Here is a 17149-nt window from a genome sequence, read left to right as displayed (position 1 = left end):
TTAAAAATATTAAACATTTAGATTTCATGTTTTTTTTTGTTTAAATCTGCCATAAAGTTTCTAGTTTTAAGAAGGTTGGAAGAATCACATTTTAGATCTTAACATTAATTAGTTATTTAATGTTTGGTTTTTTAATGGAACCTCCACTTACATTTAAAGATGGAGGATGTTCTACTGATCTGGGGTCAGTATAATCTCATGTTCTAGTCTTTTTACTTTCAGTTCCTCAGGATTAAATGCATTAAACTCACTGAACTGGTCAATTTACAAATTAGCTAGGAAATGTTTCAATAACTGGATGTTGGAACATGCTAGTGTTCAGTACTGCTCTGTACATTGGTGTTGTATAATAAAGACTGAAAAGCTGCACAACTGATTATTTGTCTTTTTACTTACAGAGCACAAAAGAAGAAATTAAATGTTACTTACAGAGATCAGCTGGAATCCATATTTAAGGTTTGTATGTATGTATGTATGAGTGATAATAATGATGCTAATCTAGTTTGTCGTTGGTTAAATAAAAACTGTAATGATCTTATGTAGTGCTGGACAATAATTCGATATCGATATATATCGTGATAGAAAATGTTTCAATAAGGGTGATATGATTTTTAAACAAATTCGATCCATACACATACGTGCGTGATGACGTACGCCACAGGCACGACGCCAGTGCTCAGCGTCACTGCTCTGATTACACTCCGCTTGAGTGTAATTGAGTAGTTTTTTACAGCCTGTAATTTTACTTTTACTTAAGTATGTTTTGTATTAAGAATTGTAATTCGCTACATTTTAAATAACATCCGTTACTGAGTAAATAAAAAACGCTAAAGAAATCGCGTCTGGGAAACTGCGGCAGTGAATTCTGCGACGAGGAGTCGAATATTTTGTCTCGGTTCCTTTTAAAGAGTCGTATATATACATAGCGACTCCTAGAAGCGTGAGTCGGTTCCTTTATTTCAGTTTAAAGGGCCGTTCAATAGAATCGAATCATTCTACGACACATCACTGGTGGTTATACAGTTTGAAAAAGTTTTATGGGACTAAAATGACACATTACACACCCCTAAATGTTTTAAATGTTGTTTTTCTATTATATTTTAATTAAAAACAACTATTGTGAGATATATCCACTTGTCCTGTTTGCATTAGACAGAAGAGACTAAGTAAAGTTTACTCTGAGTACATTTTAAATTAGTTACTTTTTACTTGAGTAGATTTTTAGACTAGTAACTTTACTCGTACTTAAGTAAAAATTCATTAAAGTAATAGTACTTTTACTTGAGTACAATATTTTAGTACTCTTTTCACCTCTGGTTAAGACATATGTTAATATATTATATTATATATATATTGTCAAAGCTTATGTTTATTTGAGAATGATGTCGTGTTTTTGTCTGTATACAAATGCTGAAATCCAGTAAATGTGAAAGCTAATTTATTGTTATATCGTGATATAAATTTTAGCCATATCGTCCAGCCCTAATCGTATGTTGATTTTGGATTCTGGACCCTCTTAGATGTTCTTCTGTATGTGAATTTTTTTTTATTTTTGCCATATGGGGTTAATGGGACTTATTAGGGGTACCAAACACCCAGGCTTCCACATTTTAATGTTTGAACCTGGTTCAGAAAGAGTTGAAATCCCAGTTTAAAAGTTAAGCACATTTTAATGAACAATTAATATTATTCATTTACTGAACTTAACATGCAGATAAAAATAAAACAATGTGGTGCACACAAGTTATTATACTAAATGTATCACAACAACTAGTTTCAGTAAAATGTTAGAACTACATCACACATTATAGATAGATAGATAGATAGATAGATAGATAGATAGATAGATAGATAGATAGATAGATAGATAGATAGATAGATAGATAGATAGATAGATAGATAGATAGATAGAGTGGGGAAAATAAGTATTTGATTCCCTGCTGATTTTGTAAGTTTACCCCCTTACAAAGACTTGAACAGTCTATCATTTTTATGGAAGGTTTATTTTAACAGAGAGAGACAGAATATCAACACCTGAATGATTCAGAGAAAGCTTGGGAGAATGTGATATGGTCAGATGAGACCAAAATTGAGCTCTTTGTCATCAACTCCACTCGCCGTGTTTGGAGGCAGAGAAATGCTGGATATGACCCCAAGAACACCATCCCCACTGTCAAACATGGAGGTGGAAACATTCTGCTTTGGGGCTGTTTCTCTGCTAAGGGTACAGGAAGACTTCATCGCATTGAGGGGCTGATGAATGGGGCCATGTACCGTAGAATCTTGAATGAGAACCTCCTGGCCTCAGCCAGAACACTGAAGATGGGTCGTGGATGGGTCTTCCAGCATGACAATGACCCAAAACATACAGCCAAGATAACAAAGGATTGGCTTAAGAAGAAGCACATTAAGATCCTAGAGTGGCCTAGCCAGTCTCCAGACCTTAATCCCCTAAAAAATCTGTGGAGAGAGCTCAAACTTCCAGTTTCCAAGCGACAGCCTCGAAACCTTCAGGATTTGGAGAGATTGTGTAAAGAGTAGTGGGCCAAAATCCCCCCTGAGATGTGCACAAACCTGGTGACCAACTACAAGAAACGTCTGACCTCTGTGCTTGCCAACAAGGGTTTCTCCACCACGTACTAAGTCACGTTTTGCTAGGGCATCGAATACTTATTTCACCTAATCAAATACAAATTAATTTATAACCTTTATTTAAGGTTTTTTTTTCTGGATTTTTTGTTGATATTCTGTCTCTCTCTGTTAAAATAAACCTTCCATAAAAATTATAGACTGTTCAAGTGTTTGTAAGGGGGTAAACGTACAAAATCAGCAGGGGATCAAATAATTATTTTCCCCACTGTAGGTAGGTAGGTAGGTAGGTAGGTAGGTAGGTAGGTAGGTAGGTAGGTAGGTAGGTAGGTAGGTAGGTAGGTAGGTAGGTAGGTAGGTAGGTAGGTAGGTAGGTGTGATAGTACAATGTGCATGTATACAATATACAAAATACAAGAAAAAGCAAGAATGTGTGCAGTAAATATATCACTAATTGTGATGATCTGTTCTTCTAAATTCCTCAACAGGAACTGGAGGTTAAAGTCATCAACATGTTAAAGAATGAGCTAAACAAGTTCAAAAAGCTACTGAATGAAGATTACCCAGCATGCTCTGAGCAGGATGTGAATGACGAGAAAGATCTAAGTAGTTTCAGAGAGGGGGCGCTAAAGATCACACTGAATGTTCTCAAGATCATGAACAAGACAGACCTTGCTAACACCCTGCAGAGGAGTAAGAGACCTAAATACTTAGAAATTATATAATTAATAAATAATTAAAAACATCTTTCATATTTATCTTTCCAGAATCAACTAGGTTTTTGATTAGTCATTGAATTCTATCCTATTATGTAACATTTTACGAGCACCAGGTACTTGACATTAGGGCTGCACGATATTTCGTTTCAGCATCGACATCGCGATGTGTGCATGCGCGATAGTCACATCGCAGGACGTGCAATGTTACTTAATGCAAATTAAATCAAATACGTCATGCTACAACTTTTTTGCTGCTTGACACAATTCACACCGTTCTCATTTTCCATGTAATATCTACCAGTGTGTTCAAAAACCTAGTGAGCTGCCTTGCTGTACTACCTACATAGGCAGAGGGGATAGGTAGAGAGGATTCTATTAAGTCAATGACTTAGGTTATTGGAACGCGGCTACTTAGCGATTTCATCGGGTTTCGCGTTTAGCATTTAGCATCTTGCCATTAAAACCAATGGAATGAGGTGGGACGGCGCTAACATGCAGAGGCGATTTAACCTGCCTGTGGGCTCAGGGGCTACGGCTGGTTGTGGCCCCCCTACATATATAAATACATATCCCTTGCTGTGCACTTACTGTGTATTGTGATTATATGTATTTTGATATTTCATTGTCTTTTAGTTATTTTTATATTTTACTTAACGAAAATATTGTTTTTACTTTCGCTATCGCGGCACTAGCATTAGCCACTTGCTACCGCAGAGGGTCGGCTCACCTAGACACTGTCCCGTGGGGATGCTACAGGTCTTTTACTGCGCGGTGGTGGAGGTGTGGGAATAAAAGCACACGACAGGGTAGAGTCACGTCAACTGTTTATTCAGGACTTCAGTGAGTGTTACAGCACTTTAGACCGCCTAGTTCCAGAACCCGAACTTCCATGCTGGGACCATATAGCGAGTCTCACATACAAAACTAACTGCAGAACGTATAAACCCGGTGCTGCATTCTGATTGGCTGAGCTGAATGTCACTCACATACTTGTTCATTACAGTACTGCTACAGCTCGTTATAGTTTATCTGGCCAATCAACAGTCAGAAATATGAATAACGTGTAAATGATTTACACAATCACTGGTTTGTAAGCTTCCCTATTCTTATTAACCAAAATAACTAACAAAATAAAATAAATAAATAAATAAAGCAGCCAATCCGGGGCCCTCAATTATTTGGGGCCCCTGGGCTGAAGCCCAAAGGTCTTTTGGGTTTTTTAAATAATGTTTACTACTTGAAGAGGGTTTTAATTGTGAAATAAAATATTAAATGACCAATTTTGTCAATCCTGTTAATTCCTTCATGTGATATTGAAGCTTTCTTAGTTTAATGCTCAGTTTCAACCCAGTACAAAGATGTAGCTTGTCATAATCTTTTGTATCTCTTGTAGGCACCACCATTTTTCACAGATGAGCCCCTTAATTAGAGTAAGATACATGCATTATTAATATTATTAATAATGTTGTGAAAATTCCTGCATTTGTTTTTATATCGCAATATTATCGCAGGAAAAGAAAATATCTACTTGACATTAGATAAAAATTTGAACTGTGATATTGGTCACTACATCTACAAATACGCAAATTATAATAATTGAGGTTTAAACTATTTATTAAAATATTAAATGATATACAGTGTGTTTAAATTATGCAGTAAAATACTGATTCATAATCTCTGTTTTTTAGAACTGGTCTCTGTATATCAGAAAAAACTCAAATCAAACCTGAAAGAGAAATTTAAAAGATTCAGTGAAGGAATCTCCCAGCATGGAAGCTCAGCACTTCTGAATAAGATCTTCACAGAGCTCTACATCACAGAGGGTTGGAGTGGAGACGTCAATAATGAACATGAGGTCAGACAGATTGAAGCAGCATCCAGAAGACCAGCAACACAAGAGAATCCCATCAAATGTAACAACCTCTTTAAAGACACGTCCATCAGAACTGTGCTGACTAAAGGAATCGCTGGAATTGGAAAAACAGTCTCAGTGCAGAAGTTCATTCTGGACTGGGCTGAAGGAAAAGCAAATCAGGACATCATCTTCATATTTCCACTTCCTTTTAGAGAGCTGAACTTAATGAAGCAGGAAAATCTCAGTCTGATGGAACTTCTTCATCAGTTTTTCCCAGAAGTAAAAGACCTGCCATCATTAGACTGTGATGTTTATAAAGTTTTGTTCATCTTTGATGGTCTGGATGAGTGTCGACTTCCTCTAGATTTTCAAAATAATGAGCAATTGTGTAACATAATGGAGTCAGTAAAAATGGATGTGCTGCTGACAAACCTCATCAAGGGGAACCTGCTTCCCTCTGCTCACCTCTGGATCACCACTCGACCAGGAGCAGCCAATCAGATCCCTCCTGAGTGTGTAGACCAGGTAACAGAGGTACGAGGGTTCAGTGACCCTCAGAAAGAGGAGTACTTCAGGAAGAGAATCAGTGATGAGAACCTGGCTAGTAAAATCATCACTCACATGAAGTCATCAAGAAGCCTCTATATCTTGTGTCACATTCCAGTCTTCTGCTGGATCTCAGCCTCTGTTCTAGAGAGAATTCTGGATGGAGCCGAGGGGAAAGAGATCCCCAAAACTCTGACTCTGACTGAAATGTTTACTTACTTTCTGATCTTTCAGATCAAACACAAGGAACAAAAGTATCATGGGAAATCTGATCCACACCAGACCAGAGAGACGATACTGGCACTGGGAAAACTGGCCTTCCAACAGCTGGAGAAAGGAAACCTGATCTTCTATGAGGAAGACCTGACAGAGTGTGGCATTGATGTCAAAAACACATCAGTGTACTCAGGAGTCTGCACCCAAATCTTTAGAGAGGAGGCTGGACTGCACCTGGGTCAGGTCTTCAGCTTTGTGCACCTAAGTGTTCAGGAGTTTCTGGCTGCTTTATATGAATTTCTCACCCTTATCAACAAAAACAGAAAAAACACTGAATTTCTGAAGAGTGCAGTGGACAAGGCCTTACAGAGTAAGAATGGACACCTGGATCTTTTCCTCCGCTTCCTCTTGGGTCTCTCACTGGAGTCCAATCAGACTCTCTTACGAGGCCTACTGCCACAAACAGGAAGTAGCTCTTACAACAAAGAGGAAACAGTCAGTTACATCAAGAAGAAGATCAGTGAGAATCCCTCTCCAGATAAATCCATCAATCTGTTCCACTGTCTGAATGAACTGAACGATGATTCTCTAGTGCAGGAAGTCCAAAAATACCTGAACAGAAGAGATTCTCTTCTTCACGATGGACGCCGTCTGTCTCCTGCTGAGTGGTCGACTCTGGTGTTTGTGTTGCTGAACTCAGATCAGGAGCTGGATGAGTTTAATTTGAGGAAATATTACCCATCACATGAAGGTCTTCTGAAGCTGCTGCCAGTGGTGAAAGAATCAAGAAAAGCTGAGTGAGTCATTCATTGACATTTGATTCATAAGTTCATCAATTAAATACTAATAATTAGATTCACAAAACTGAGAAGTTGCTAAACTAGTGTTGCAGTCTGATCCTAAAATGTGTCTGAAATTAACTTTAATTTAGTTAATTTAATAAAATAAAATAATTATGCTGTCTTTTTTAACACCACCTACTAACTTGCACTCTGCTAATTATACTGAGTAGGGTTGTAACGATACTCTACCCACGATTCAATGTGATTCACGATACTGGGTTCACAATAAAAAATTTTTCCTGATTTAAAAAATTTAAGACAAATTATGACAAACTTTCTTTTTATTATTTCTTTTAAAAAAATTAAATGAAGTTCAGTATTAAAGAGAGAAATACATTAATAATAAACAATCTTTTTAAATATGTAGTATAGTTTGAAAATTAGTACAGTAGAGCAGTCTTGCTATTGGTTCTCAGTTCTCAGTTTAAACTCCTCCAGTCTGAAACATCTGGACCTGAATAACAATAAACTGAAGGATTTAGGAGTGAAGCTGCTCTCTGCTGGACTGGAGAATCCACACTGTAAACTGGAGATACTGGAGTAAGATTTTCACTTTTAGATAGATACTTTATTAATCCCGAAGGATAAATTTAAAAAAGTATACAATTATTTACAAAGTTTTATACACATTCATTCATTTACACTAATCACTTCATCCTGGGAAACAATCAGCGTAAACAAATAAACCATCTCAGGGTGACACACACGTTCCGAATCATCAACTCAGTTGCTTTCACTTTCATCTGCACTGCAGTCTGGGTAATACTATCAGATCTCCTTCTTGGATTCTACCTACTGCTGCAGGGTGACGTCTTTCATTTCTCTGATTGATCTGATTATTTCTCTCCAGGTTGAGGTGTTGTAAACTAACAGAGGAAAGTTGTTTAGTTCTGTCCTCAGTTCTCAGTTTAAACTCCTCCAGTCTGAAACATCTGAACCTGGGTAACAATAACCTGAAGGATTTAGGAGTGAAGCTGCTCTCTGCTGGACTGGAGAATCCACACTGTAAACTGGAGATACTGGAGTAAGATCTTCACTTTCACACTGTAGATACAGAAGATCTGTTTCACTCTGAAGCATCATTTTAATAAAAGCTGAACCTTGGTAGATGGTTTGTTTGGGACTCTTTGGAGTCTTCATACATCATCACATCCTATCATAATTGTTTCTTTACTGTAGCTCACTAACTTACCTGAGATTAGATCCTAAACTAGCAGCACCTGAGTTTCTGGTGTTGAACCTGCTGTAGGAATTTATCATGGATGAAGAAAAATGTGATTCAGTAATAACTGCTATTTTTATCTTCTCAGTGTTCTTCTATACAGGAATAAAATGAATTTTGTGTATTAGCTTTTTAGTTAGCAACATTCACAGAGGTAACAGCAATATTTTAGTAACAAGCCAGTAACGACCAGTAAATCAGTTTTAACCAGAAATCATCAGTTGTGCTTCAGTTAGATCTGAATAGCTGGGGGGTTTGATGTTCTAAAATCAAATCAGGTTTTTAATGATTACAAAGTTTTATACATCAGGACTCATTCAGTTACATTAACCACTTCATCCTGGTCAGGGGCGTGGTGGGAAACAATCCGAGTATAGTAGAAACACACCCTGGAGTGATGCTGTTTTCATGTGCACATCAGGCAGTAGGTTTCTGAGAGGTGAAACTCATTCACCTGATTTACTGTTAGAATTAACATACAAATTCTACATTATTATTTGTTGGATTGTTCGGCCATGTTGGAAAAAGTGTTTACATCACAACTCAGACAGTTCATGTTACATCATCATAAATTTCACTTTGTTCAATTTTAGCTTCTGATATCACAGGGGGTTCATGTGGTGCAACCTGGTGGGAAATGAACTTTTCCCATAAGAGCCACACCACTTAAAACCAGGACGTGTGTCTTCTTTCATGTACACACACTTTTAGATACAATAACTCACACCAGGAGCCACTTAGAGTAGCTAATTTGCCCTCGAATGTTTTTATGTTCAGAAAAAAAACATAAAACGCAGGGAACTATTGAGAGAACATACAAAACTCTTCACAGACAATAACCAGATAATTGAACCTAGGAGCTCAGGAACTGTGTTGCATTGCAGTACTCGCTCTACCAGCTGCTCCACCCACCATCCTGATATATTAGGTGTTTGAACACCACTATGAAAACATCTGATAATGATTCAGACTCCTGTGTGATTATGAAGCATCATTAATTAAACTAGAACTGAAATCCCAGGTTCCATTAGTTGGTGTTTGGGAGGATTTTTGGTTTTAAGTGTGTAGATGTCATAGTGTGATTGTTGCTAAATGATCTACCAGCTAACAAGCTGTTGGAATGATTACTGATTTAGCATCATCAATTCAACTGCTTTCACCTTCATCTGCACTGCAGTCTGGGTAATATTATCAGATCTGCTACTTGTATTTCACCTACCTTTCATTTCTCTGATTGATCTGATTATTTCTCTCCAGGTTGTGGGATTGTAATCTAACAGAGAAAAGTTGTGAAGTTCTGTCCTCAGTTCTCAGTTTAAACTCCTCCAGTCTGAAACATCTGAACCTGAGTAACAATAAACTGAAGGATTCAGGAGTGAAGCTGCTCTCTGCTGGACTGGAGAATCCACACTGTAAACTGGAGATACTGGAGTAAGATCTTCACTTTTACACTGTAGATACAGAAGATCTGTTTCACTCTGAAGCAAACCAGGCTGTGTGTCTTCTTTTATGTGCACACACACACACACACTTTTGGATACAATAACTCACACCAGGAGCCACTTAGAGTAGCTAATTTACCCTCGAATGTTTTTATGTTCAGAAAAAAAAACATAAAATGCAGGGAACTATTGGGAGAACATACAAAACTCTTCACAGACAATAACCAGATCATTAAACCTAGGAGCTCAGGAACTGTGTTGCAGTGCAGTACTTGCTCTACCAGCTGCTCCACCCACCATCCTGATAAATTAGGAGTTTAACATCACTAGATCTACTGAAGATCCCACATTTGAACTGTGAAAGTGCATTTAAAATGTGGAATCCATTTTAAGTCTGAAATCACATTTTACACTCACTTTGGAACAATTCCAGATTCAGCATCATCAGTTGAACAGCTTTCACTTTCATCTGCAATGCATTCTGGGTAATAATATCAGATCTGCTACTTTCTCTGATTGATCTGATTATTTCTCTCCAGGTTGAGGGAGTGTAATCTAACAGAGGAAAGTTGTGAAGTTCTGTCCTCAGTTTTCAGTTTAAACTCCTCCAGTCTGAAACATCTGAACCTGAATAACAATAAACTGAAGGATTCAGGAGTGAAGCTGCTCTCTGCTGGACTGGAGAATCCACACTGTAAACTGGAGATACTGGGGTAAGATCTTCACTTTCACACTGTAGATACAGAAGATCTGTTTCACTCTGAAGCATCATTTTAATAAAAGCTGAACCTTGGTAGATGGTTTGTTTGGGACTCTTTGGAGTCTTCATACATCATCACATCCTATCATGATTGTTTCTTTACTGTAGCTCACTAACTTACCTGAGATTAGATCCTAAACTAGCAGCACCTGAGTTTCTGGTGCTGAACCTGCTGTAGGAATTTAACATGGATGAAGAAAAATGTGATTCAGTAATAACTGTTATTTTTATCTTCTCATTGTTCCTCTATACAGGAATAAAATGAATTTTGTGGATTAGCTTTTTAGTTAGCAACATTCACAGAGGTAACAGCAATATTTTAGTAACAAGCCAGTAACGACCAGTAAATCAGTTTTAACCAGAAATCATCAGTTGTGCTTCAGTTAGATCTGAATAGCTGGGGGTTTGATGTTCTAAAATCAAATCACGTTTTTAATGATTACAAAGTTTTATACATCAGGACTCATTCAGTTACATTAACCACTTCATCCTGGTCAGGGGCGTGGTGGGAAACAATCCGAGTATAGTAGAAACACACCCTGGAGTGATGCTGTTTTCATGTGCACATCAGGCAGTAGGTTTCTGAGAGGTGAAACTCATTCACCTGATTTACTGTTAGAATTAACATACAAATTCTACATTATTATTTGTTGGATTGTTCGGCCATGTTGGAAAAAAGTGTTTACATCACAACTCAGACAGTTCATGTTACATCATCATAAATTTCACTTTGTTCAACTTTAGCTTCTGATATCACAGGGGGTTCATGTGGTGCAACCTGGTGGAAAATTAACTTTTCCCATAAGAGCCACACCACTTAAAACCAGGACGTGTGTCTTCTTTCATGTGCACACACTTTTAGGTACAATAACTCACACCAGGAGCCACTTAGAGTAGCTAATTTACCCTCAAATGTTTTTATGTTCAGAAAAAAACAAACCATAAAATGCTGGGAACTATTGGGGGAACATATAAAACTCTACATAGACAATAACAAAAAAAGATAATTAAACCTAGGAGCTCAGGAACTGTGTTGCATTGCAGTACTCGCTCTACCAGCTGCTCCACCCACCATCCTGATATATTACTTTAAACACCACTATGAAAACATCTGATAATGATTCAGACTCCTGTGTGATTATGAAGCATCATTAATTAAACTAGAACTGAAATCTCAGGTTCCATTAGTTGGTGTTTGGAGGGTTTTTGGTTTTGAATGTGTAGATGTTGCAGTGTGATTGTTGCTAAATGATCTACCAGCTAACAAGTTGTTGGAACGATTACTGATTCAGCATCATCAATTCAACTGCTTTCACTTTTATCTGCAATGCAGTCTGGGTAATATTATCAGATTTGCTACATGGATTCCACCTACTGGTGCAGGGTGACGTCTTTCATTTCTCTGATTGATCTGATTATTTCTCTCCAGGTTGAGGGGGTGTGATCTAACAGAGGAAAGTTGTGAAGTTCTGTCCTCAGTTCTCAGTTTAAACTCCTCCAGTCTGAAACATCTGATCCTGGGTAACAATAACCTGAAGGATTCAGGAGTGAAGCTGCTCTCTGCTGGACTGGAGAATCCACACTGTAAACTGGAGATACTGGGGTAAGATCTTCACTTTCACACTGTAGATACAGAAGATCATTCATACAGAAACTGTTATTGATGTGTGTAGGAGTTTCATATTTTACTCATTTTCCCCACACAAGATAAAACACTTTATCATTAATATAATAGAATAGTTTTACATGTTGAAGATTTCTCAGTGATGATGTCTGGTTTACATCACAACTCTGACAATTCATGTTACATCATCATAAATTTCACTTTGTCCAACTTTAGCTTCTGATAACACAGGGGGTTCATGTGGTGCAACCTGGTGGGAAATTAGCTTTTCCCATAAGAGCCACACCACTTAAAACCAGGAAGTGTGTCTTCTTTCATGTACACACACTTTTAGGTACAATAACTCACACCAGGAGCCACTTAGAGTAGCTAATTTACCCTCGAATGTTTTTATGTTCAGAAAAAAACAAAACATAAAATGCAGGGAACTATTGGGAGAACATACAAAAACTCTTCACAGACAGTAACCAGATAATTGAACCTAGGAGCTCAGGAACTGTGTTGCATTGCAGTTCTCGCTCTACCAGCTGCTCCACCCACCATCCTGATATATTAGGTGTTTGAACACCACTATGAAAACATCTGATAATGATTCGGACTCCTGTGTGATTATGAAGCATCATTAATTAAACTAGAACTGAAATCCCAGGTTTCATTAGTTGGTGTTTGGAGGGTTTTTGGTTTTGATTGTGTAGATGTTGTAGTGTGATTGTTGCTAAATGATCTACCAGCTAACAAAGATCTACTGAAGATTCAAAATTTGAACTGTAAAAGCCTTTAAAATGTGGAATCCATTTTAAGTCTGAAATCACATTTTACACTCACTTTGGAACAACTGCAGATTCAGCATTATCACTTTCATCTGCAATGCATTCTGGGTAATAATATCAGATCTGCTACTTTCTCTGATTGATAAACTCCTCCAGTCTGAAACATCTGGACCTGAATAACAATAAACTGAAGGATTTAGGAGTGAAGCTGCTCTCTGCTGGACTGGAGAATCCACACTGTAAACTGGAGATACTGGAGTAAGATTTTCACTTTTAGATAGATACTTTATTAATCCCGAAGGATAAATTTAAAAAAGTATACAATTATTTACAAAGTTTTATACACATTCATTCATTTACACTAATCACTTCATCCTGGGAAACAATCAGCGTAAACAAATAAACCATCTCAGGGTGACACACACGTTCCGAATCATCAACTCAGTTGCTTTCACTTTCATCTGCACTGCAGTCTGGGTAATACTATCAGATCTCCTTCTTGGATTCTACCTACTGCTGCAGGGTGACGTCTTTCATTTCTCTGATTGATCTGATTATTTCTCTCCAGGTTGAGGTGTTGTAAACTAACAGAGGAAAGTTGTTTAGTTCTGTCCTCAGTTCTCAGTTTAAACTCCTCCAGTCTGAAACATCTGAACCTGGGTAACAATAACCTGAAGGATTTAGGAGTGAAGCTGCTCTCTGCTGGACTGGAGAATCCACACTGTAAACTGGAGATACTGGAGTAAGATCTTCACTTTCACACTGTAGATACAGAAGATCTGTTTCACTCTGAAGCATCATTTTAATAAAAGCTGAACCTTGGTAGATGGTTTGTTTGGGACTCTTTGGAGTCTTCATACATCATCACATCCTATCATAATTGTTTCTTTACTGTAGCTCACTAACTTACCTGAGATTAGATCCTAAACTAGCAGCACCTGAGTTTCTGGTGTTGAACCTGCTGTAGGAATTTATCATGGATGAAGAAAAATGTGATTCAGTAATAACTGCTATTTTTATCTTCTCAGTGTTCTTCTATACAGGAATAAAATGAATTTTGTGTATTAGCTTTTTAGTTAGCAACATTCACAGAGGTAACAGCAATATTTTAGTAACAAGCCAGTAACGACCAGTAAATCAGTTTTAACCAGAAATCATCAGTTGTGCTTCAGTTAGATCTGAATAGCTGGGGGGTTTGATGTTCTAAAATCAAATCAGGTTTTTAATGATTACAAAGTTTTATACATCAGGACTCATTCAGTTACATTAACCACTTCATCCTGGTCAGGGGCGTGGTGGGAAACAATCCGAGTATAGTAGAAACACACCCTGGAGTGATGCTGTTTTCATGTGCACATCAGGCAGTAGGTTTCTGAGAGGTGAAACTCATTCACCTGATTTACTGTTAGAATTAACATACAAATTCTACATTATTATTTGTTGGATTGTTCGGCCATGTTGGAAAAAGTGTTTACATCACAACTCAGACAGTTCATGTTACATCATCATAAATTTCACTTTGTTCAATTTTAGCTTCTGATATCACAGGGGGTTCATGTGGTGCAACCTGGTGGGAAATGAACTTTTCCCATAAGAGCCACACCACTTAAAACCAGGACGTGTGTCTTCTTTCATGTACACACACTTTTAGATACAATAACTCACACCAGGAGCCACTTAGAGTAGCTAATTTGCCCTCGAATGTTTTTATGTTCAGAAAAAAAACATAAAACGCAGGGAACTATTGAGAGAACATACAAAACTCTTCACAGACAATAACCAGATAATTGAACCTAGGAGCTCAGGAACTGTGTTGCATTGCAGTACTCGCTCTACCAGCTGCTCCACCCACCATCCTGATATATTAGGTGTTTGAACACCACTATGAAAACATCTGATAATGATTCAGACTCCTGTGTGATTATGAAGCATCATTAATTAAACTAGAACTGAAATCCCAGGTTCCATTAGTTGGTGTTTGGGAGGATTTTTGGTTTTAAGTGTGTAGATGTCATAGTGTGATTGTTGCTAAATGATCTACCAGCTAACAAGCTGTTGGAATGATTACTGATTTAGCATCATCAATTCAACTGCTTTCACCTTCATCTGCACTGCAGTCTGGGTAATATTATCAGATCTGCTACTTGTATTTCACCTACCTTTCATTTCTCTGATTGATCTGATTATTTCTCTCCAGGTTGTGGGATTGTAATCTAACAGAGAAAAGTTGTGAAGTTCTGTCCTCAGTTCTCAGTTTAAACTCCTCCAGTCTGAAACATCTGAACCTGAGTAACAATAAACTGAAGGATTCAGGAGTGAAGCTGCTCTCTGCTGGACTGGAGAATCCACACTGTAAACTGGAGATACTGGAGTAAGATCTTCACTTTTACACTGTAGATACAGAAGATCTGTTTCACTCTGAAGCAAACCAGGCTGTGTGTCTTCTTTTATGTGCACACACACACACACACTTTTGGATACAATAACTCACACCAGGAGCCACTTAGAGTAGCTAATTTACCCTCGAATGTTTTTATGTTCAGAAAAAAAAACATAAAATGCAGGGAACTATTGGGAGAACATACAAAACTCTTCACAGACAATAACCAGATCATTAAACCTAGGAGCTCAGGAACTGTGTTGCAGTGCAGTACTTGCTCTACCAGCTGCTCCACCCACCATCCTGATAAATTAGGAGTTTAACATCACTAGATCTACTGAAGATCCCACATTTGAACTGTGAAAGTGCATTTAAAATGTGGAATCCATTTTAAGTCTGAAATCACATTTTACACTCACTTTGGAACAATTCCAGATTCAGCATCATCAGTTGAACAGCTTTCACTTTCATCTGCAATGCATTCTGGGTAATAATATCAGATCTGCTACTTTCTCTGATTGATCTGATTATTTCTCTCCAGGTTGAGGGAGTGTAATCTAACAGAGGAAAGTTGTGAAGTTCTGTCCTCAGTTTTCAGTTTAAACTCCTCCAGTCTGAAACATCTGAACCTGAATAACAATAAACTGAAGGATTCAGGAGTGAAGCTGCTCTCTGCTGGACTGGAGAATCCACACTGTAAACTGGAGATACTGGGGTAAGATCTTCACTTTCACACTGTAGATACAGAAGATCTGTTTCACTCTGAAGCATCATTTTAATAAAAGCTGAACCTTGGTAGATGGTTTGTTTGGGACTCTTTGGAGTCTTCATACATCATCACATCCTATCATGATTGTTTCTTTACTGTAGCTCACTAACTTACCTGAGATTAGATCCTAAACTAGCAGCACCTGAGTTTCTGGTGCTGAACCTGCTGTAGGAATTTAACATGGATGAAGAAAAATGTGATTCAGTAATAACTGTTATTTTTATCTTCTCATTGTTCCTCTATACAGGAATAAAATGAATTTTGTGGATTAGCTTTTTAGTTAGCAACATTCACAGAGGTAACAGCAATATTTTAGTAACAAGCCAGTAACGACCAGTAAATCAGTTTTAACCAGAAATCATCAGTTGTGCTTCAGTTAGATCTGAATAGCTGGGGGTTTGATGTTCTAAAATCAAATCACGTTTTTAATGATTACAAAGTTTTATACATCAGGACTCATTCAGTTACATTAACCACTTCATCCTGGTCAGGGGCGTGGTGGGAAACAATCCGAGTATAGTAGAAACACACCCTGGAGTGATGCTGTTTTCATGTGCACATCAGGCAGTAGGTTTCTGAGAGGTGAAACTCATTCACCTGATTTACTGTTAGAATTAACATACAAATTCTACATTATTATTTGTTGGATTGTTCGGCCATGTTGGAAAAAAGTGTTTACATCACAACTCAGACAGTTCATGTTACATCATCATAAATTTCACTTTGTTCAACTTTAGCTTCTGATATCACAGGGGGTTCATGTGGTGCAACCTGGTGGAAAATTAACTTTTCCCATAAGAGCCACACCACTTAAAACCAGGACGTGTGTCTTCTTTCATGTGCACACACTTTTAGGTACAATAACTCACACCAGGAGCCACTTAGAGTAGCTAATTTACCCTCAAATGTTTTTATGTTCAGAAAAAAACAAACCATAAAATGCTGGGAACTATTGGGGGAACATATAAAACTCTACATAGACAATAACAAAAAAAGATAATTAAACCTAGGAGCTCAGGAACTGTGTTGCATTGCAGTACTCGCTCTACCAGCTGCTCCACCCACCATCCTGATATATTACTTTAAACACCACTATGAAAACATCTGATAATGATTCAGACTCCTGTGTGATTATGAAGCATCATTAATTAAACTAGAACTGAAATCTCAGGTTCCATTAGTTGGTGTTTGGAGGGTTTTTGGTTTTGAATGTGTAGATGTTGCAGTGTGATTGTTGCTAAATGATCTACCAGCTAACAAGTTGTTGGAACGATTACTGATTCAGCATCATCAATTCAACTGCTTTCACTTTTATCTGCAATGCAGTCTGGGTAATATTATCAGATTTGCTACATGGATTCCACCTACTGGTGCAGGGTGACGTCTTTCATTTCTCTGATTGATCTGATTATTTC

The 17149-nt window shown here is 37.7% G+C and overlaps 1 protein-coding gene across 1 annotated transcript in view; it reads left to right on the top strand.

The window, feature by feature from the left end:
* LOC134328358 (NACHT, LRR and PYD domains-containing protein 3-like) overlaps window positions 1–17149 on the top strand; it is a 44844-nt gene that overhangs the window by 14865 nt on the left and 12830 nt on the right. The window contains exons 2-6 of the mRNA XM_063009461.1: window positions 399–456; window positions 3078–3282; window positions 4997–6722; window positions 9247–9420; window positions 13154–13327. Coding sequence (XP_062865531.1) covers window positions 399–456; window positions 3078–3282; window positions 4997–6722; window positions 9247–9420; window positions 13154–13327 — 2337 coding nt within the window. The remainder of the gene's footprint in view (window positions 1–398; window positions 457–3077; window positions 3283–4996; window positions 6723–9246; window positions 9421–13153; window positions 13328–17149) is intronic.

The sequence above is a fragment of the Trichomycterus rosablanca genome, chromosome 15 (assembly GCF_030014385.1).
Source record: "Trichomycterus rosablanca isolate fTriRos1 chromosome 15, fTriRos1.hap1, whole genome shotgun sequence".
In the NCBI taxonomy this organism is placed as follows: domain Eukaryota; kingdom Metazoa; phylum Chordata; class Actinopteri; order Siluriformes; family Trichomycteridae; genus Trichomycterus; species Trichomycterus rosablanca.
This window is presented reverse-complemented; position numbering and strand designations above follow the sequence as displayed.